General features: G+C 42.3%; 1 protein-coding gene across 3 annotated transcripts; it reads left to right on the top strand.

Moving 5' to 3' along the window:
• The first annotated feature begins 1020 nt into the window (after positions 1–1020).
• Positions 1021–14006, top strand: LOC115203299 (AKT-interacting protein). 3 transcript variants are annotated; one of them, XM_029767872.1, is made up of 11 exons: positions 1021–1471; positions 2095–2216; positions 7946–8157; positions 8560–8624; positions 8778–8878; positions 10598–10686; positions 11060–11107; positions 11432–11530; positions 12258–12364; positions 12556–12617; positions 12852–14006. In XM_029767872.1, the coding sequence occupies exons 2-11, from the start codon at positions 2169–2171 to the stop codon at positions 12957–12959; spliced, it is 939 nt and encodes a 312-aa protein (XP_029623732.1). In that variant the 5' UTR covers positions 1021–1471; positions 2095–2168; the 3' UTR covers positions 12960–14006. The 3 variants fall into 3 exon arrangements, with proteins under 3 accessions (XP_029623732.1, XP_029623731.1, XP_029623733.1); XM_029767871.1 differs by having other exon boundaries at positions 1024–1200; XM_029767873.1 differs by lacking the exon at positions 11060–11107 and having other exon boundaries at positions 1027–1171.
• The last annotated feature ends 944 nt before the right edge of the window (positions 14007–14950 follow it).

The following is a 14950-nucleotide window of genomic DNA, read 5'->3' as shown; positions in this document are numbered from 1 at the left end:
TTTTACAGATGCACAATTGAGAGAATCCTGTTTGGCTGTATCACTGCCTGGTACGGTAACTGCACCCCCCGCAACCACAGGGGTCTCCAGAGGGTGGTGCAGTCTGCCCAACGCATCACCGGGGGCAAACTACCTGCCCTTCAGGACACCTACAGCAACCAATGTCACAGGAAGGCCAAAAAGATCATCAAGGACAACACCCACCCGAGCCACTGCCTGTTCACCCCACTATCATCCAGAAGGCGAGGTCAGTTCAGGTGCATCAAAGCTGTGACCGAGAGACTGAAAACAGCTTCTATCTCAAGGCCATCATACTGTTAAATAGCCATCACTAGCAACTTAGAGGCTGCTGCCCTATATACATAGACTTGAAATCACCGGACACTTTAATAATTGGAGCACTACTTTAATAATGTTTACATATTTTGCACTACTCATCTCATATGTATATACTGTATTCTATTCTACTGTATTTTAGTCTATGCCACTGACATTGCTCATCTTAATATGTATATACTCCATTCCTTTGCTTTAAATGTGTGTGTATGTTTGTTAAATTGTTAGACATTACTTGTTAGATATTACTGCACTGTTGGAGCTAGAAACACAATCCTTTCGCTACACCTGCAGTAACATCTGCTAACATGTGTCTGTGACCAATACAATTGTATTTGTATTTGAGAGACCACAAGTGCTCATTGACCACATGTATTTATGTTTTTAATAAGCATTGGAGACGAAATATAGTTTACATGTTGCCAACAATCGCAGCCAATCCCGTCTGTTTTCCCCATAGTTGCGCATGCGTCGGTGTTGTTACTAAACTAATCAACCCATCTCTACGCGTTCTACAATCAGCAAGTCGGACATTTCTAAGTTCCTATTTCCGACTAGTACGTGAACGCGGCATAACAGCACGACTTAAGTGATAGAACGTCAGCGAATCATATTTCAGATACTTTATCCACCCTTTGTTATAAGCCAGTAGAAATATCCCGCGATGAATAGGAAACGCCCATCATGAGCTTTTTAATTGATTTCCGGTGTCTGTGAGATTACTTAGCTAGCCAGTTGCGGTACACCTTTTTTGTTTTGACCAGTGGTGATTGTAACAACGTCTTTAAAACGCAGATTTTGAAATTGTTCACATAAATGGGCAATTTTTGAACAGGTACTTGTCTGAATTTTCGTGCAGGGAAGGTAAGCTGGCAACTGGATAGTAACTAGCTAGCTCCCTACCGTTGGCTTTCAAGCTTGGTAACGTTAGCTTGCAAGCTAGCAGAACTGGTTGGTTTGCTAAGTTTGTGTTGTGAACGTTCTTGTCGTAAAGTATGCCTATTTCATTATGGATAATAAGCAACAATGCTAGATTCTATCGCAAATGAATATGTATGCTTGATTTGTAACTGCAAACCTGGAGTCCAGCTAACAAACTGAACGTCTGGACGTATCTTGTTAACAATCTAACTAGGTACTGTAACTATATATAGCTTAACTAACTAGCTATGTGTTCAAAGTCATTTTGCAGAATTAGTTGCCTGCATAGGAACACGTGAACCAACACGGATACAATGTCAACATTGCTAGTTGCCATAGTAGTTAGCTAAGCAAAGATCTTAGTTAACTAACTTGTCAACTGCTGTTAGCCAACGACAATAACAATGCCATTTGGTAATATGCGAATAAAATAATGAATCTAGCTGGGGTAACACTCAACCTCCATGTTAAACAACCATTAACACCAGACATCACAACTTTATGTCTGGATTATTTCCCGGTGGGGTTTAAAGTGCTTGGCCTGGCAGACGTAACAGTTAGGCCTGGCAGACGTCATGACATGAATGAGGCACGTCTGTCTGAGCAGCAGCATGGTCAGTAGATCAGAGATTCAGCAGCTGTCATTGTCAGGTTGCCCCATTTTTGTTTGTGTGCTGAGTAGAGGGCCTCACCAGTAATTTGGTCTCGTGTGGCTGTTGGTAGAGCATGGCGCTTTCAACGCCAGAGTTTTGGGTTTGATTGTCATGGGGGACCAGTATGAAAATGGCTCTAAATGAATAAAAATGTAACATTTTGTTCTGTCAATTGTATCCCCAGTGACGCCAGTGAATGGCACAGGCAACACTTGTCGTGGGACCAACCTAGACGGAGAAGTTGCACCTCCATGAGTAATGAACCTGAACCCATTCTGGAGCATGTCTACCAATACTGGTCGTAAGGTAAGAGAGCGCTCTTCCTCTTCTGCACCGAAAGCCAACTTCTGTCAAGTTCACCCAACACACAAGCGAGAAGAGAGACAAAAAAACAGGACCTTCAAAAGTTCCCAAAGAGACACCCACACACTGAAAGTAAGCCTAGTGTGGTCTCTCCATAACGTTTCCCACAAAGATGGCATAACTTCCTTGAAGTTTTGTGCATTTTACTGCTGTTACCACCTGTCTTTAGTTTGAGAGGAATCTTGTAGGACTCGAATTGTGGCATGGGAATGTCTAACTTGAGGTGTGTGGTGTCTAACGCATTAGGCCTACTCATGCCTTATCGCCAACTCCTTGCCAGGGACACTCCTTTGCAATCTCATCCTGAAAGAGGTCAGTTTCAGGGTTGCCTTTTACTACATGGTGCTCTGTAGGGCTGTGACAATACTAGTATTGCAATATTTGACACGAAGCAGACTTAACTCTTTGGTCCTTTAATAACCTGCTGTATGTAAAAAATACATTTTATTTTTTTTGAATATTTTATTTTTGCATTTTCCAATTATAAGAACATTCAAAACAAAAGTGAAAATATGTTAGACAACAAAGGACAAAGTGACGCTAACAGACGAGCGTAATAAAAATAAAAATTATATATACGGGCGTACATAATACATAAAAACATTCATGATACATAAATCATAATAAAATAATAATGAGACATTGATTCATATGGTCACCTGCTGTAAGCTACATATTATACACTACGTGTGAAACATTATATAAGAATTATATAGAGATTCAATCAATGTGATGTGAGGGGAGATTCTCCATATAGTCAATAAAAGGTTGCCAAATTCTGTAAAATGTCTAACTTATTCCTCAAGCAGTAAGTGATTTTCTCCAGTGGGATACAACTATTACTTCCGATAGCCGGTTTTTATAGATTTTCTGTCCCATTTGTAAAACAATTCTGCCCCCGTGTCATCATTCATCTCAAGCTTTTCAATGTTCAACCATGAGGGAGAGGGACCATTGTCAAACCTCTGAGCCAGAAACCTAGACTGTGCAGCCCAGTAGTACATTCTAAAATTGGGGAGGTTTAAGCCCCCTTGACCGTAATCCAGGGTCAGTTTGTCCAGGCTAACCCTCGGGGTTTTGCCATGCCAGATAAACTGTCTGGTCAGCTTGTCGAGAGAGGAAAAGAATGCTGCGGGCACAGGGATAGGGAGAGATTGAAACAAATATAGAAATCTGGGCAGGATATTCATTTTAATCACATTGATTCTACCCAGTAGGGTGAGAGGCAAGTCCATCCACCTACACAGGTCACCCTCCACCTTTTGCAACAGGCCGGCCAGATTGAGTTTATAGAGGTTGTTCAGGTTACCATCCACCATTATGCCCAAATATGTGAAGCCCAGAGGCGACCATCGAAAAGGAAACTTGTGCATGATGGTCAAAGACAGACAGCGGTAAGATTTCGCTTTTATCGAAGTTAACCTTATATCCAGAGAAAGAACTATAACACTGTAGTAGGATCTGCAAGTGAGAGAGGGAGTGTTCTGGGTTTGTTAGAAATTAGATAAGGTCGTCCGCAAAGAGTGATAGTTTATGGGTATGGGGGCCCACCTCAAAGCCATGTATGTCAGGGCACGATCTAATAGCCTCAGCCAACGGTTTGATGGCGAGGGAAAGGAGGTGGGGGCTAATTGGGCAACTTTGTCTGTTCCCCCTATAGAGAGGGAAAGAGGAGGAAGTAATCCCATTGGTAGCAATCCTAGCTTTAGGAGATTTGTAGAGTGATTTTATCAAAATTACAAACACGGTACCTAAGCCAAACTTTTCCAAGACGCGAAAGAGGTATGGCCATTCAACCCTATCAAAGGCCTTTTCAGCGTCGAGGGAGACTGCGACACTAGGTATTTTGTTTTTGTTAGCAAGGTGAATTATATCAAAGAACCTTCTGAGATTATTGGAGGACAGTCTAATTATGAAGCCAGTCTGATCTGGGTTGACCAACAGGGGAAGACATGACTCCAGTCTCTTAGATAGCATCTTGGTGACCAGTTTACAATCTGTGTTAAGGAGAGATATTGGTGACCAGTTTACAGTCTGTGTTAAGGAGAGAGATTGGTGACCAGTTTACAATCTGTGTTAAGGAGAGAGATTGGTGACCAGTTTACAGTCTGTGTTAAGGAGAGAGATTGGTGACCAGTTTACAATCTGTGTTAAGGAGAGAGATTGGTGACCAGTTTACAATCTGTGTTAAGGAGAGAGATTGGTGACCAGTTTACAATCTGTGTTAAGGAGAGAGATTGGTGACCAGTTTACAATCTGTGTTAAGGAGAGAGATTGGTGACCAGTTTACAATCTGTGTTAAGGAGAGAGATTGGTGACCAGTTTACAATCTGTGTTAAGGAGAGAGATTGGTGACCAGTTTACAGTCTGTGTTAAGGAGAGAGATTGGTGACCAGTTTACAATCTGTGTTAAGGAGAGAGATTGGTGACCAGTTTACAATCTGTGTTAAGGAGAGGGGTTGGTCTATAGGAGGCGCACTTTAGCAGGTTTTTCCCTTTCTTGTGGATTACAGTAATTACTGCTTGAGAGAGAGACTCTGGAAAGCAGTTGTCTTCCCCGGCTTTTTTAAGTACCTCCATGAGGTAGGGGACCAACAGCTCCCTAAATTCTTTATAGAACTCTGGAGGGAAGCCATCCTCCCCAGGAGATTTATTAGAAGGTAAGGATTTAATGGCTTCCACCAATACAGGAACAGAAGTTTTCACTCAGGCGCTCTGTCTTCCTCTGACAGGCATGGGAGGTAGAGAAAGGAGTCGATCTCCGACAGATCATCGCTTGATTGGGAAGTGTAAAGGTCTTCATAGCATTTCTTAAAGGTATTATTAATTTCGGTAGGGTCGAAAGATATCTCAGTAGTAAGGGTTTCTATAGCATTAATTGTCCTCTTACTTTCCTCTGCTTTCAGTTGCCATGCCAGTACTTTGTGAGCTTTCTCTCCAAGCTCGTAATAACGCTGTTTTGATTTAGTGATGGCCCTCTCAGCTTGATATGTGTTCAGAATATTATATTTCAGTTTTTTATTTACCAAAAGCCTATATAGATCTTTAGTCGGGCCTCTTTGGTAGGTTTTCTCCAGCACAGAGATTTCAGATTCAAGGACATTCAGTTCCGCACCGTGTTCTCTTCAACCCTTTAGTATAGGAAATGATCTGTCCCCTCAGATAGGCTTTCAATGTGTCCCAAAGAATGAAACTGTCAGGAGCGGAGGGTTTGTTTGTCTTAGTAAAAATATTGATCTGCTCTTTGATAAACGCACAAAATTCAGGTTGCTTTAGGAGTGTAGGATTTAGTCTCCATCTATATGCTCCATTTACCTTGTTAGGAATGGAGATTGATAATACCAGAGGAGAATGGTCGCTAAGCAATCTGGGGAGATACTCGATATCTAACACTATGAAACAGTTGGGTCGATAGTAAAAAGTTATCTATGCGTGTGTGTGTCTTGTGTGGGTGTGAATAAAAAGAGTAGTCCCTATCCTGTGGGTGCAACTGTCTCCAGATGTCTAGTAAATTAAGATCTTTCATGAATGACATGGTGAGCTTGGCGGCTTTGGTAAGAAGGGAGGGTTTATAAGACGACCTATCAAGAACTGTATCTAAACAAAAATGTAGATCTCCTCCAACCAGTAGCCATCCTGGTGGTGCTTGAGCGACCTGAAGGAAGACATTCTGTATAAACATATGGTCATCGAAGTTAGGAGCATAAATATTCAACAGGGTCCAAGACTCTGAAAACGTATGCCCCTGTACCAAAACAAACCTGCCCGAGGGATCAGAGATGGTGTTGTTGACGCAGAAGGGGATGTGTCTACTTATCAAAATTGCAGTTCCTCTTGCTTTGGAGTTAAAAGAGGACGCAAAAACTTGTCCTACCCATTCCCTCTTCAATTTCTTGTGTTCGCTGGCTGTAAGATGTGTTTCTTGTAGAAACACAATGTCAGCCTTTAATTTCTTAAGGTATGTATAGACTCTTTTCCTTTTAATCGGGCTGTTAAGGCCTTTTACGTTGAATGTGACATATTTTTGTGGATTAAGCATAGGTTGGGTTTGAAATATGTAACCGAATGGAAATCTCTCATATGTAAATAGTCAGGAAATGTTTCGACTTAGGTCACTTCTGTGTTCAAACCAATGTGTCTCTTTAGGAAGGAAACAACAAACATGGAAAAAAAGGAGAAAAAAATCCCACCCACCCCGATTGTCAGACTAAAACAACAATCCCAACAATCAAACATGAATACACTTGTAGAGATACGTTGCTGCTCGCTATCCACCTTACTCTTACTAGCTAAACCTTGGCGTAAACTAAAACCTGCGAGCTCTCTAAATCGAAAACAAACGTTGTGAATAGACATTTATGGCTGAGTAATTACTGCCCACGGTAAGGGCTGCTTGAGTCTCTTTTCGGGAGAGGAGAAACATAAATGGGGGGGAAGCGGTGGGCCTAAACCCACTTATTGCTTCGCCCAGTGGATATTGACTAAACCAAAATATAGTCTCCTGTAAATGTAATAGATCTCACCCTGGGGAAAAACGGTTAGTTGAAAATTGAAAAATACATTTGACTGGATGACAACTGATTGTTTCCAACATTACGGCTGTTTTCCTAAAGGTTAAATCTGTTTTGTGTCCTTGCCACTATACTAACGAGTATCGTGATACTGGTATCGTCCCAGCCGTAGTGCTCTGGAGGTTGCAGCTATAGTTAGACGTGACTTATCACAACACATGCGTGGTTGTTGCAGGAGGAGCCTGTTGCTCCTGGGAAATCCACTTGGATTTGATGTTAAACTGTAGTTTGACCAGAGCAATGGTGAACTTCTCAACTTTTGTTTTATGTTTGCTAATTGCTAAGATTCAGTTGGGTGAAAGCTGTTTGCCATGTGTCTGCTGTTATTGCCATTCAGTCTGCCTACGTACCTTAATGACATCTGTGAGAAAGGGAGGCACCAATTTCCAGTTTAGCATACAGGCGTCACATTGGAGAAGTAGCTCTGCCATAGTAACATGGGTGTGACTACTCTCTGTCCTGCCTTGTCAGATGAATGGTTTACTCATTGCTCTGTGCCTCCTAAAAACATTAAATTCTACAACGTGGTTTGTTTAACGACACTCACTGTGTGCTGTCCGTTAACCTGAATTCTTTCCGTAGTTGCATTAGTTGCAGAGGGATAGGCCTTGAGGGTTTGTTGCTAATCCGTTCCTTAGCTTACTGGCATCTCTCCTGCTGTGAACTAGCCTATCCTCCTCTCCTGTGCTTCCTACTGAGCTAGCATTGGTGGGATATGATGCTGGCTGTGTTTAGGGATGCTTTCTGTAGGTGCTCTCACCTCCCATGGAACAAGGAAACTGATGCCAGACCAGACTCGCTGAAACCTGTGAGGTTGTCACCACATGCCTATTGCCCAGGGCTCAACATGTGCTCCCACTGCTGTCTGTGTTTCCTTGTAGTTCAACAGAGCTTGCCTCAGTTACATCTATCTGCATAAACAAACAGACTTGCTTGAAATTGGTCATCTGCGTTCTCTACGTTATGGTGAATAGTGTTTTGTTAAGTGGTTTCAATCTAGCCATACTCCCCTCTTTGTAGTAATCAATGCTACCAGTTTTTACTTCCAAGACATAGATATTGAGCTGTTAAATCCTTTTTGTTCACTCTTCTGCTGAGCAGAGATCTGACGGTGAGGAACAGAGTGGAGAGCAGCAGCAACAAAGAGCCAGTCCAGCCCGGCCTAGCTTTGGGAAGAAGCAGCTTCCCTCCATCCCCAAGAATGCACTCCCCATCACCAAGCCTGCCTCTCCTGCCGCCACAGCCCAGTTGGCCAACGGAACACATGCCTCCTACGGTCCCTTCTACCTGGAGTACTCGCTGCTGGCTGAGTTGTAAGTACTGGCTCCAGATCAGACTGTGTTTTGTGTAGTGGATGTAGTAGACGCACTGGCTCTGTTTTGAATACCTTAAAATGCTTCATGCCTACCTCCTTTGCTAGAGGTAATCACTGATCTGTATGCGACTGGATAAGTGAAGGTATGATTTGTTTTCACCAATCCAACCATGTCAGATCATTGATTAGCCTACAGGAAGGAGGGAAGGAGGGAAGGAGGGAAGGAGGGAAGGAGGGAAGGAGGGAAGGGATGGAGGGAGGGATCTTCGATGTATTTGCACATAGGCCACTATGTTATGTAGTTCATTTAGAGAAGCCGTTGATGAGAACGCGCTGTTAATTTCCATTTTCTGCTGCATTAATTTAATTCCATGTAACCATGTTACCCTGTGACCCACAGCACGCTAGTGATCAAGCAAAAACTGCCTGGAATCTATGTACAGCCATCCTACAAATCAGCATTGAGTAAGAGCCTAATTTGTCCTTGTGTTTGACTGCATAATCTACACATAATCTATGTTGGATATCTTAAGGTGATTTGTAAGTCGCTCTGGATAAGAGCGTCTGCTAAATGATGTAAATGTATACAAAGGGATCCTGAGATTCTCTTCTTTCCAGTGTGGTTCGGGGTCATTTTCATCAGACATGGCTTGTACCAGGATGGAGTCTTCAAGTTCACTGTGTATATTCCAGATAACTATCCTGATGGTGAATGTCCTGTGAGTACTTTTGTGGACCTGCTGTAACACTACAACACAGCTGTTTACGCAAAATAAAGCCTTTTCTTTGGCACATTTCAAAGGTTAATTTGTTCAGCATTTCCTGCTTTGGTGGCTGAGACTGATTGGTTTGTGACTATTCGGAAAGTATTCCCTCTTTTTCCACATTTGGTTACGTTACAGCCTTATTCTAAAATTGATGAAATATTTTTTCCCCCTCATCAATCTACACACAATACAAAACAGGTTTAAAAATGTTAGCGAATTGATTAAAAGTGAAATATCACATTTACATAAGTATTCAGACCCTTTACTCAGTAGTTTGTTGATGCACCGTTGGCAGTGATTAGACTCGATTCTTCCTGGGTATGACGCTACAAACTTGGTACACCTGTATATGGGAAGTTTCTCCCATTCTTCTCTGCAGATCCCTTCAAGCGCTGTCAGGTTGGATGGGGAGTGTCACTGCGCAGCTATTTTCAGGTCTCTCCAGAGATGTTCAATCGGGTCAAGTTTGCTCTGGCTGGTCCACTCAAGTACAGAGACTTGTCCCGAAGCCACTCCTGTGTTGTCTTGGCTGTGTGCTTAAGGTTGTTTTCCTGTTGGAAGGTAAACCTTAGCCCTAGTCTGAGGTCCTGAGTGATCTGGAGCAGGTTTTCATCAAGGATATCTGTGTACTTTGCTCTGTTCATCTTTGCTGTGATCCTGACTAGTCCCCTAGTCCCTGCCTCTGGAAAAATATCCCCACAGCATGATGTCTACCACCACCATGCTTCACCGTAGGGATGGTATTGGTGAGGTGAAGAGTGGTGTCTGGTTTCCTCCAGACATGATGCTTGGCTTTCAGGCCAAAGAGTTCAATCATGGTTTCATCAGACCAGAGAGACTTGTTTCTCATGGTCAGAGTCCTTTAGGTGCCTTTTGGCTAACTCCAAGCAGTCTGTTGTTCCTTTTACTGAGGAGTGGCTTCTGTCTTGCTGCTCTACCATAAAGGCCTGATTGGTAGAGTGCTGCAGAGATGGTTGTCCTTCTGGAAGGTTCTCCCATCTCCACTGAGGAGCTCTGTCAGCGTGACCATCGGGTTCTTGGTCACCTCCCTGACCAAGGCCCTTCTCCCCCGATTTCTCAGTTTGGCCGAGCGGCCAGCTCTAGGAAGAGTCTTAGTGGGTGGTTCCATACTACTTCCATTTAAGAATGATGATGGCCACTGTGTTCTTGGGGACCTTCAATGCTATAAATGTTTTGGTACCCTTCCCCAGATCTGTGCTTTGTCACAATCCTTTCTCTGAGCTCTACGGACAATTCCTTTGACCTCATGGCTTGGTTTTTGCTTTGATACGCACTGTCAACTGTGGGACCTTATATAGACACGTGTGCCTTTCAAAATCATGTCCAAACAATTACATTTACCACAGGTGGACTCCAAGTTGTAGAAACCACAAGGATGATCAATAGAAAGAAACAGCACCTGAGCTCAATTTTGAGTCTCATAGCAAAGGGTCTGAATAATTATCTAAATAAGCTATTTCTGTTTTTATATAAATTTGCTAATTTCCAAACCTGTTTTCGCTTTGTCATTATCAGGTATTGTGTGTAGTTAATCAATTTTAGAATAAGGCTCTAATGTAACAAAATGTGGAAAAAGTTTAGGGGTTTGAAATGCATGTTTTGCTATTTATGCAGTAACAGTACTATGTTCTGTCCTGTACCCCTATTTAGAGAGTGGTGTTTGATATCCCAGTCTTCCACCCACTTGTGGACCCTGTTTCAGGAGAGCTTGATGTCAGGAGAGCCTTCACCAAGTGGAGGTCAGTACATGGCTTCTATGCCCAGATCATTACATCCAAATTAATGAGGACGATTTAGAAATGGGTGTTTTGTCAGGTACATGTGGCTTGATCTTTTTCCATTAGTGTAATGTCTGCTCCACTATGTACTAGCCACTACTACACAACCTTACACATCCCTTGATAGGCTAAAGACAGTTACTACTTTTTGATCTATGATGTTACTGCATCATGTTGTGATTGTGTGTTCTCTCAGGATGTTGTAGTTCTGGTGGTAAATGGTGATGCAGTGCTGTCCCTGAGTTGAACTGTGTGGGGCTGTCTATAGTGTGCCTTAGTTAGAACTGGCATGCGTCTCATCAAGGCCCAGTGTTTACTCTGACTGCTGTTCCAGCTCTGTTCCTCATGGCCTGTTTCTTCAGCTGGACAGGGACACAGCTTTGTAAGGTCTTCTCCTCTTAAACCTCAGTCTCTACCAGCTGAAGGTGGATTTATAGGAGCACAGCACTATATGTTTTACTGAATGGGGAAAGTTGTCTATGACATTCTCACTGGAAACCTGTCAGTCATTATGGTGTATATGTCACACTTTGGCTGTGCCCTACTGGTGTTTGAGCAGTGTTACTGTTGGGTGTTTTATTAGTCTGAGATGAACCTATGCACCATGGATTGCCTTTACGATACTTCTGTATTTACTGTGACTGGAATTGTATTTGGTTTGCCCTTATGTTGAGAGATTCATAAATGTCTCCCTGTGGACATGAAGGCGTAATCACAACCACATCTGGCAAGTCCTGATGTATGCACGCACGGTGTTCTACAAGATCAACACTATGGAACCACTCAACCCAGAAGCTGCTGTGCTGTAAGTCTGTACTTGTTCTCTTTCTCCGCACAGCCTTCTTCCTCCTGTACTGGGGCACGTGTACGTATGTGGCCTGGGTCAGTTTATATAGGTCAACAAGCAAGCTAGTCTTTGTGCTCCTATTGTGTACTGTAAAACTTCAATTAATAGCCCATACATTTATTTGCTTCAGTCACTGAACACAACCGGTGCTTATTAGAGACGGGCTTCTGTCTATTTGAGCCAAGTATGTATTTCCTTAATGCACACAGCTATTGCACAGAATGTTGACTACCAAACTTAATTGTCACCAGTATAAATATAACAAATCTATCGCAGATCATACACCCCCGATTTGGCACTTCGGCACCATGGAGAACTTGAATTGTGTGTTGATTTGATGGCGAGCAATGTTTTTAATGCACATGACTGGCATTATCAGAGCTGTGTCCATGGTAATTTCATAAACAATTAATTTAGACCCATTGTTTATTTACTGAAATGTGTGCCGATGCCTGGCTACTAAAAGAGACAGGCGGCTGTTTGAGACTTGCTGTTTAATTGAAATGTTGTGGTATTCTGTTGAGTCTGTTTTTTCTTAATTCTCTGAGCTAATGAAATTAGATTGTGGCCAGGTTGGGGCAATTATCACTCCACACTGTATTGACTGGCAAATTGCATGTATAATCAAATGTATTAGCCACATGCGCTGAATACAACAGGTGTAGACCTCACACTGTTTTTTCAGGTACGACAAGGATGTGCAGTTGTTCAAAAGCAAGGTGGTAGACAGCGTCAAACTATGCAACAGTCACCTCTTCGACCAACCCAAGATGGACGATCCTTATGCAATAAGGTTGATAGTAGGAAAAGCTCATTCCTGGAATTCCATTTCTCATTCTCATAGCTCACGAACAATCTGAACATTCAGTATTTCATTTTTTTTATGTCAATAAGAAACCTCCTGCAGCATATGAAAGGAGATGCAATAAATGGTTGAGAATTTGGTTTTTCTTAAGTGTTATTTTTTTATGCTCATTTTTCCCGTTTCTCTTCATGGAACCCAGCGATCCACGACGAGGCGAAGGAACGGATGTTCACACATAAAGTGAGTTTTCTAAGCCCCAGCAGTGTGCTTTTCAGACTTATGTAAAAGGACACAAAGCTCTGAGTCTGTCTGCTATGGGCCATGGACTCGGGTTCCCTCTGAGCTTACTCCCAAAAGAGGCTTGTTTTACTTGAATGAGAGCCAGCATGGCTGTGATTGGTCAAGCTGTGTGAGCGGCCATTTGTTTCCATGGTGCTAGCTGACCAGTGTGGTAATGCATGTCTGTTATTCTAGAGAAGGCCTGAGGATCACCACAAGGGGCTGCAGGTGTCAGGACTGTCTTGGGTGAAGCCCGGATCCACACAACCTTTCAGCAAAGACGACAACCCTCCCCAGAACTGAGCTGAACCTGCAGTCCTAGTCAGCAGCCACTAGAGAAAGATGCAGAGCAGAATGCCACGCCACAGACTAGCTTCAGCAGCCGTTCAGTCGTGTGAATAGGAACTGAACAAGTTGAATGGACTTAATTTTACATTGCAACACTTGCGCTCAGCTTTAAAAGCATTATAGGCATCTTGTGCTCAAACGGCTATAGAATAAAAATGTGTATGCAAGTAAATCAACAATGACAACTGGTTGACTTAGTAACAGGCTACAATGCAATCAGAGCTTTTTCCCTTTATTTTCTTCTCTGCTCTTTGCACACGCTTGGGTTTGGTCTATGAAGATAACCACTCAAAGCTGGTTGAAAGGTGAGAATAAAAATCAGCATTAATTATAGGTATACTGTATGAGTGGACTATGGATTCATTACCGCTTGTTAAGGTGGGGTCAGGACAGTTAATGATTGGGACTTGGAATGTTTTTCAATGACTTCAGACTGGAGATGGACTCTAACCTTGGGTGTTCTTTTTTCCCCCCAAACATATTTGACTGAAATCAAATTAGAGCAACACTACATTTTTGGGGTGGGGGGAAATTTGTTCTTTTGCATTACGGTTTAGTATCTTTTTTATTTCTTTACTGTGTAAACTATAGGCAAGATGGGTAATATATATTACTTGCAGGTATGGTTTTAATGAATATGCTAAGTTAAATCTCTTATGTATCTTTACATTGCTTTTAATTCATTTTAAATGTTCTATTTACCCTTATTGAGCTGATTAAAGGTTTGTGTAAATAAAGAAATGTGTGCTGTGGGAACGGCAGCCCTCAACAGACATTGTTTTGCTCAAAGCTGTTGGCTACTTGGCACTATTTTATATTGCTGTGAAATGAAGTAAACACATGCTGTCATCTGGACTGTTGAATTTGGTAAAACAATGCATACGTGGACTACTCATTTTACCTTTCCTATATGGAACCAAAACTTCAGTCAACAGTTTGCGCTGTATAGGTAGTGAGTTTGTAAAGCTTTTCTTTGAAAGGAAATAAACATGACAAAGCATACCAATGACTCATTTTTTTAAAATTGAGCCATTATATATCTAGGTAAGTCAGTTGAGAACAAATTCTTATTTACAATGACGGCATAACCCGGATGACGCTGACCTATGGGACTCCCAATCATGGCCGGTAAATGATACAGCCTGAAATCGAACCAGTGTCTGTAGTGACACCTCAAGCCCTGAGATGCAGTGCCTTAGACAGCTGTGATGTACATGTATGTGGTGATTTAGGTTTGCAGTAAGCACTGTTTGCCATTGACTAGCTGTGGAGATCTAAGTAGCCTTTATTCATCACATAAGGGTGTGGGTCATGTCGCACGGCAACCTTTGTGACTCCAGACTCCGCAAATGGGTGACACCATCCATATGGCGCCTATAAACCATCTTTTCAGATCAAGCATACATTTGCTCCTAATAAATCAGCTGGATAGGTTGATAACCAGGGGTGAACATACGATGTAAGTGTTGAAAAATGAATTGACACGTTAGCGAAGACAGACAATTTATGCTTGATCTGAAAATGTGGTTAGAGTGTGTGACGCAATTTCGGGGCCTCAGAGGCACGCGAGGCCAAAAAAGTTTAACTTTCCCCAGTAATACTTTCAGAAATGAAGGCATTTGCTTTGATTTAACTTTCAGAATAATCTGTTTGGATCTCATAGATTTTAGAAAACCTTTCCACTATTTCTGATCTCATGCTGTCAGGAATAGATGTATGGTTCCCCGTCAAGACCATAGTGACTTGGTTTAGCAGTACTGTCAAGAGCCACTGGGGGTCACCACACACTAACGACAGGTTGCCATGTTATTTTCCAACTATCTCGCCTGTCAGAGTCTACATTATTATCTGGGAGACTACAGGTTTGTGTTATTAAAGTAAAACCTCCGCGGATTGGCTTCAGATCTACCGCGGCCATCTTGTGTGTCATGCCTTTATAACCAATT

This window comes from Salmo trutta, chromosome 12 (assembly GCF_901001165.1).
Source record: "Salmo trutta chromosome 12, fSalTru1.1, whole genome shotgun sequence".
Classification (NCBI taxonomy): domain Eukaryota; kingdom Metazoa; phylum Chordata; class Actinopteri; order Salmoniformes; family Salmonidae; genus Salmo; species Salmo trutta.
Note: the sequence above shows the minus strand (reverse complement) of the source record. Positions and strands in the feature narration are given on the sequence as shown.

What these genes read in the sequence shown, in the direction of transcription:
- LOC115203299 (XM_029767872.1), top strand. Translation starts at nt 2,169, where the DNA reads ATGAACCTGAACCCATTCTGGAGCATGTCTACCAATACTGGTCGTAAG. An exon ending in ATCCTGATGGTGAATGTCCT is followed by an intron (nt 8,879 to 10,597) that starts GTGAGTACTTTT and finishes ACCCCTATTTAG; the next exon opens with AGAGTGGTGTTTGATATCCC. An exon ending in AACCCAGAAGCTGCTGTGCT is followed by an intron (nt 11,531 to 12,257) that starts GTAAGTCTGTAC and finishes CTGTTTTTTCAG; the next exon opens with GTACGACAAGGATGTGCAGT.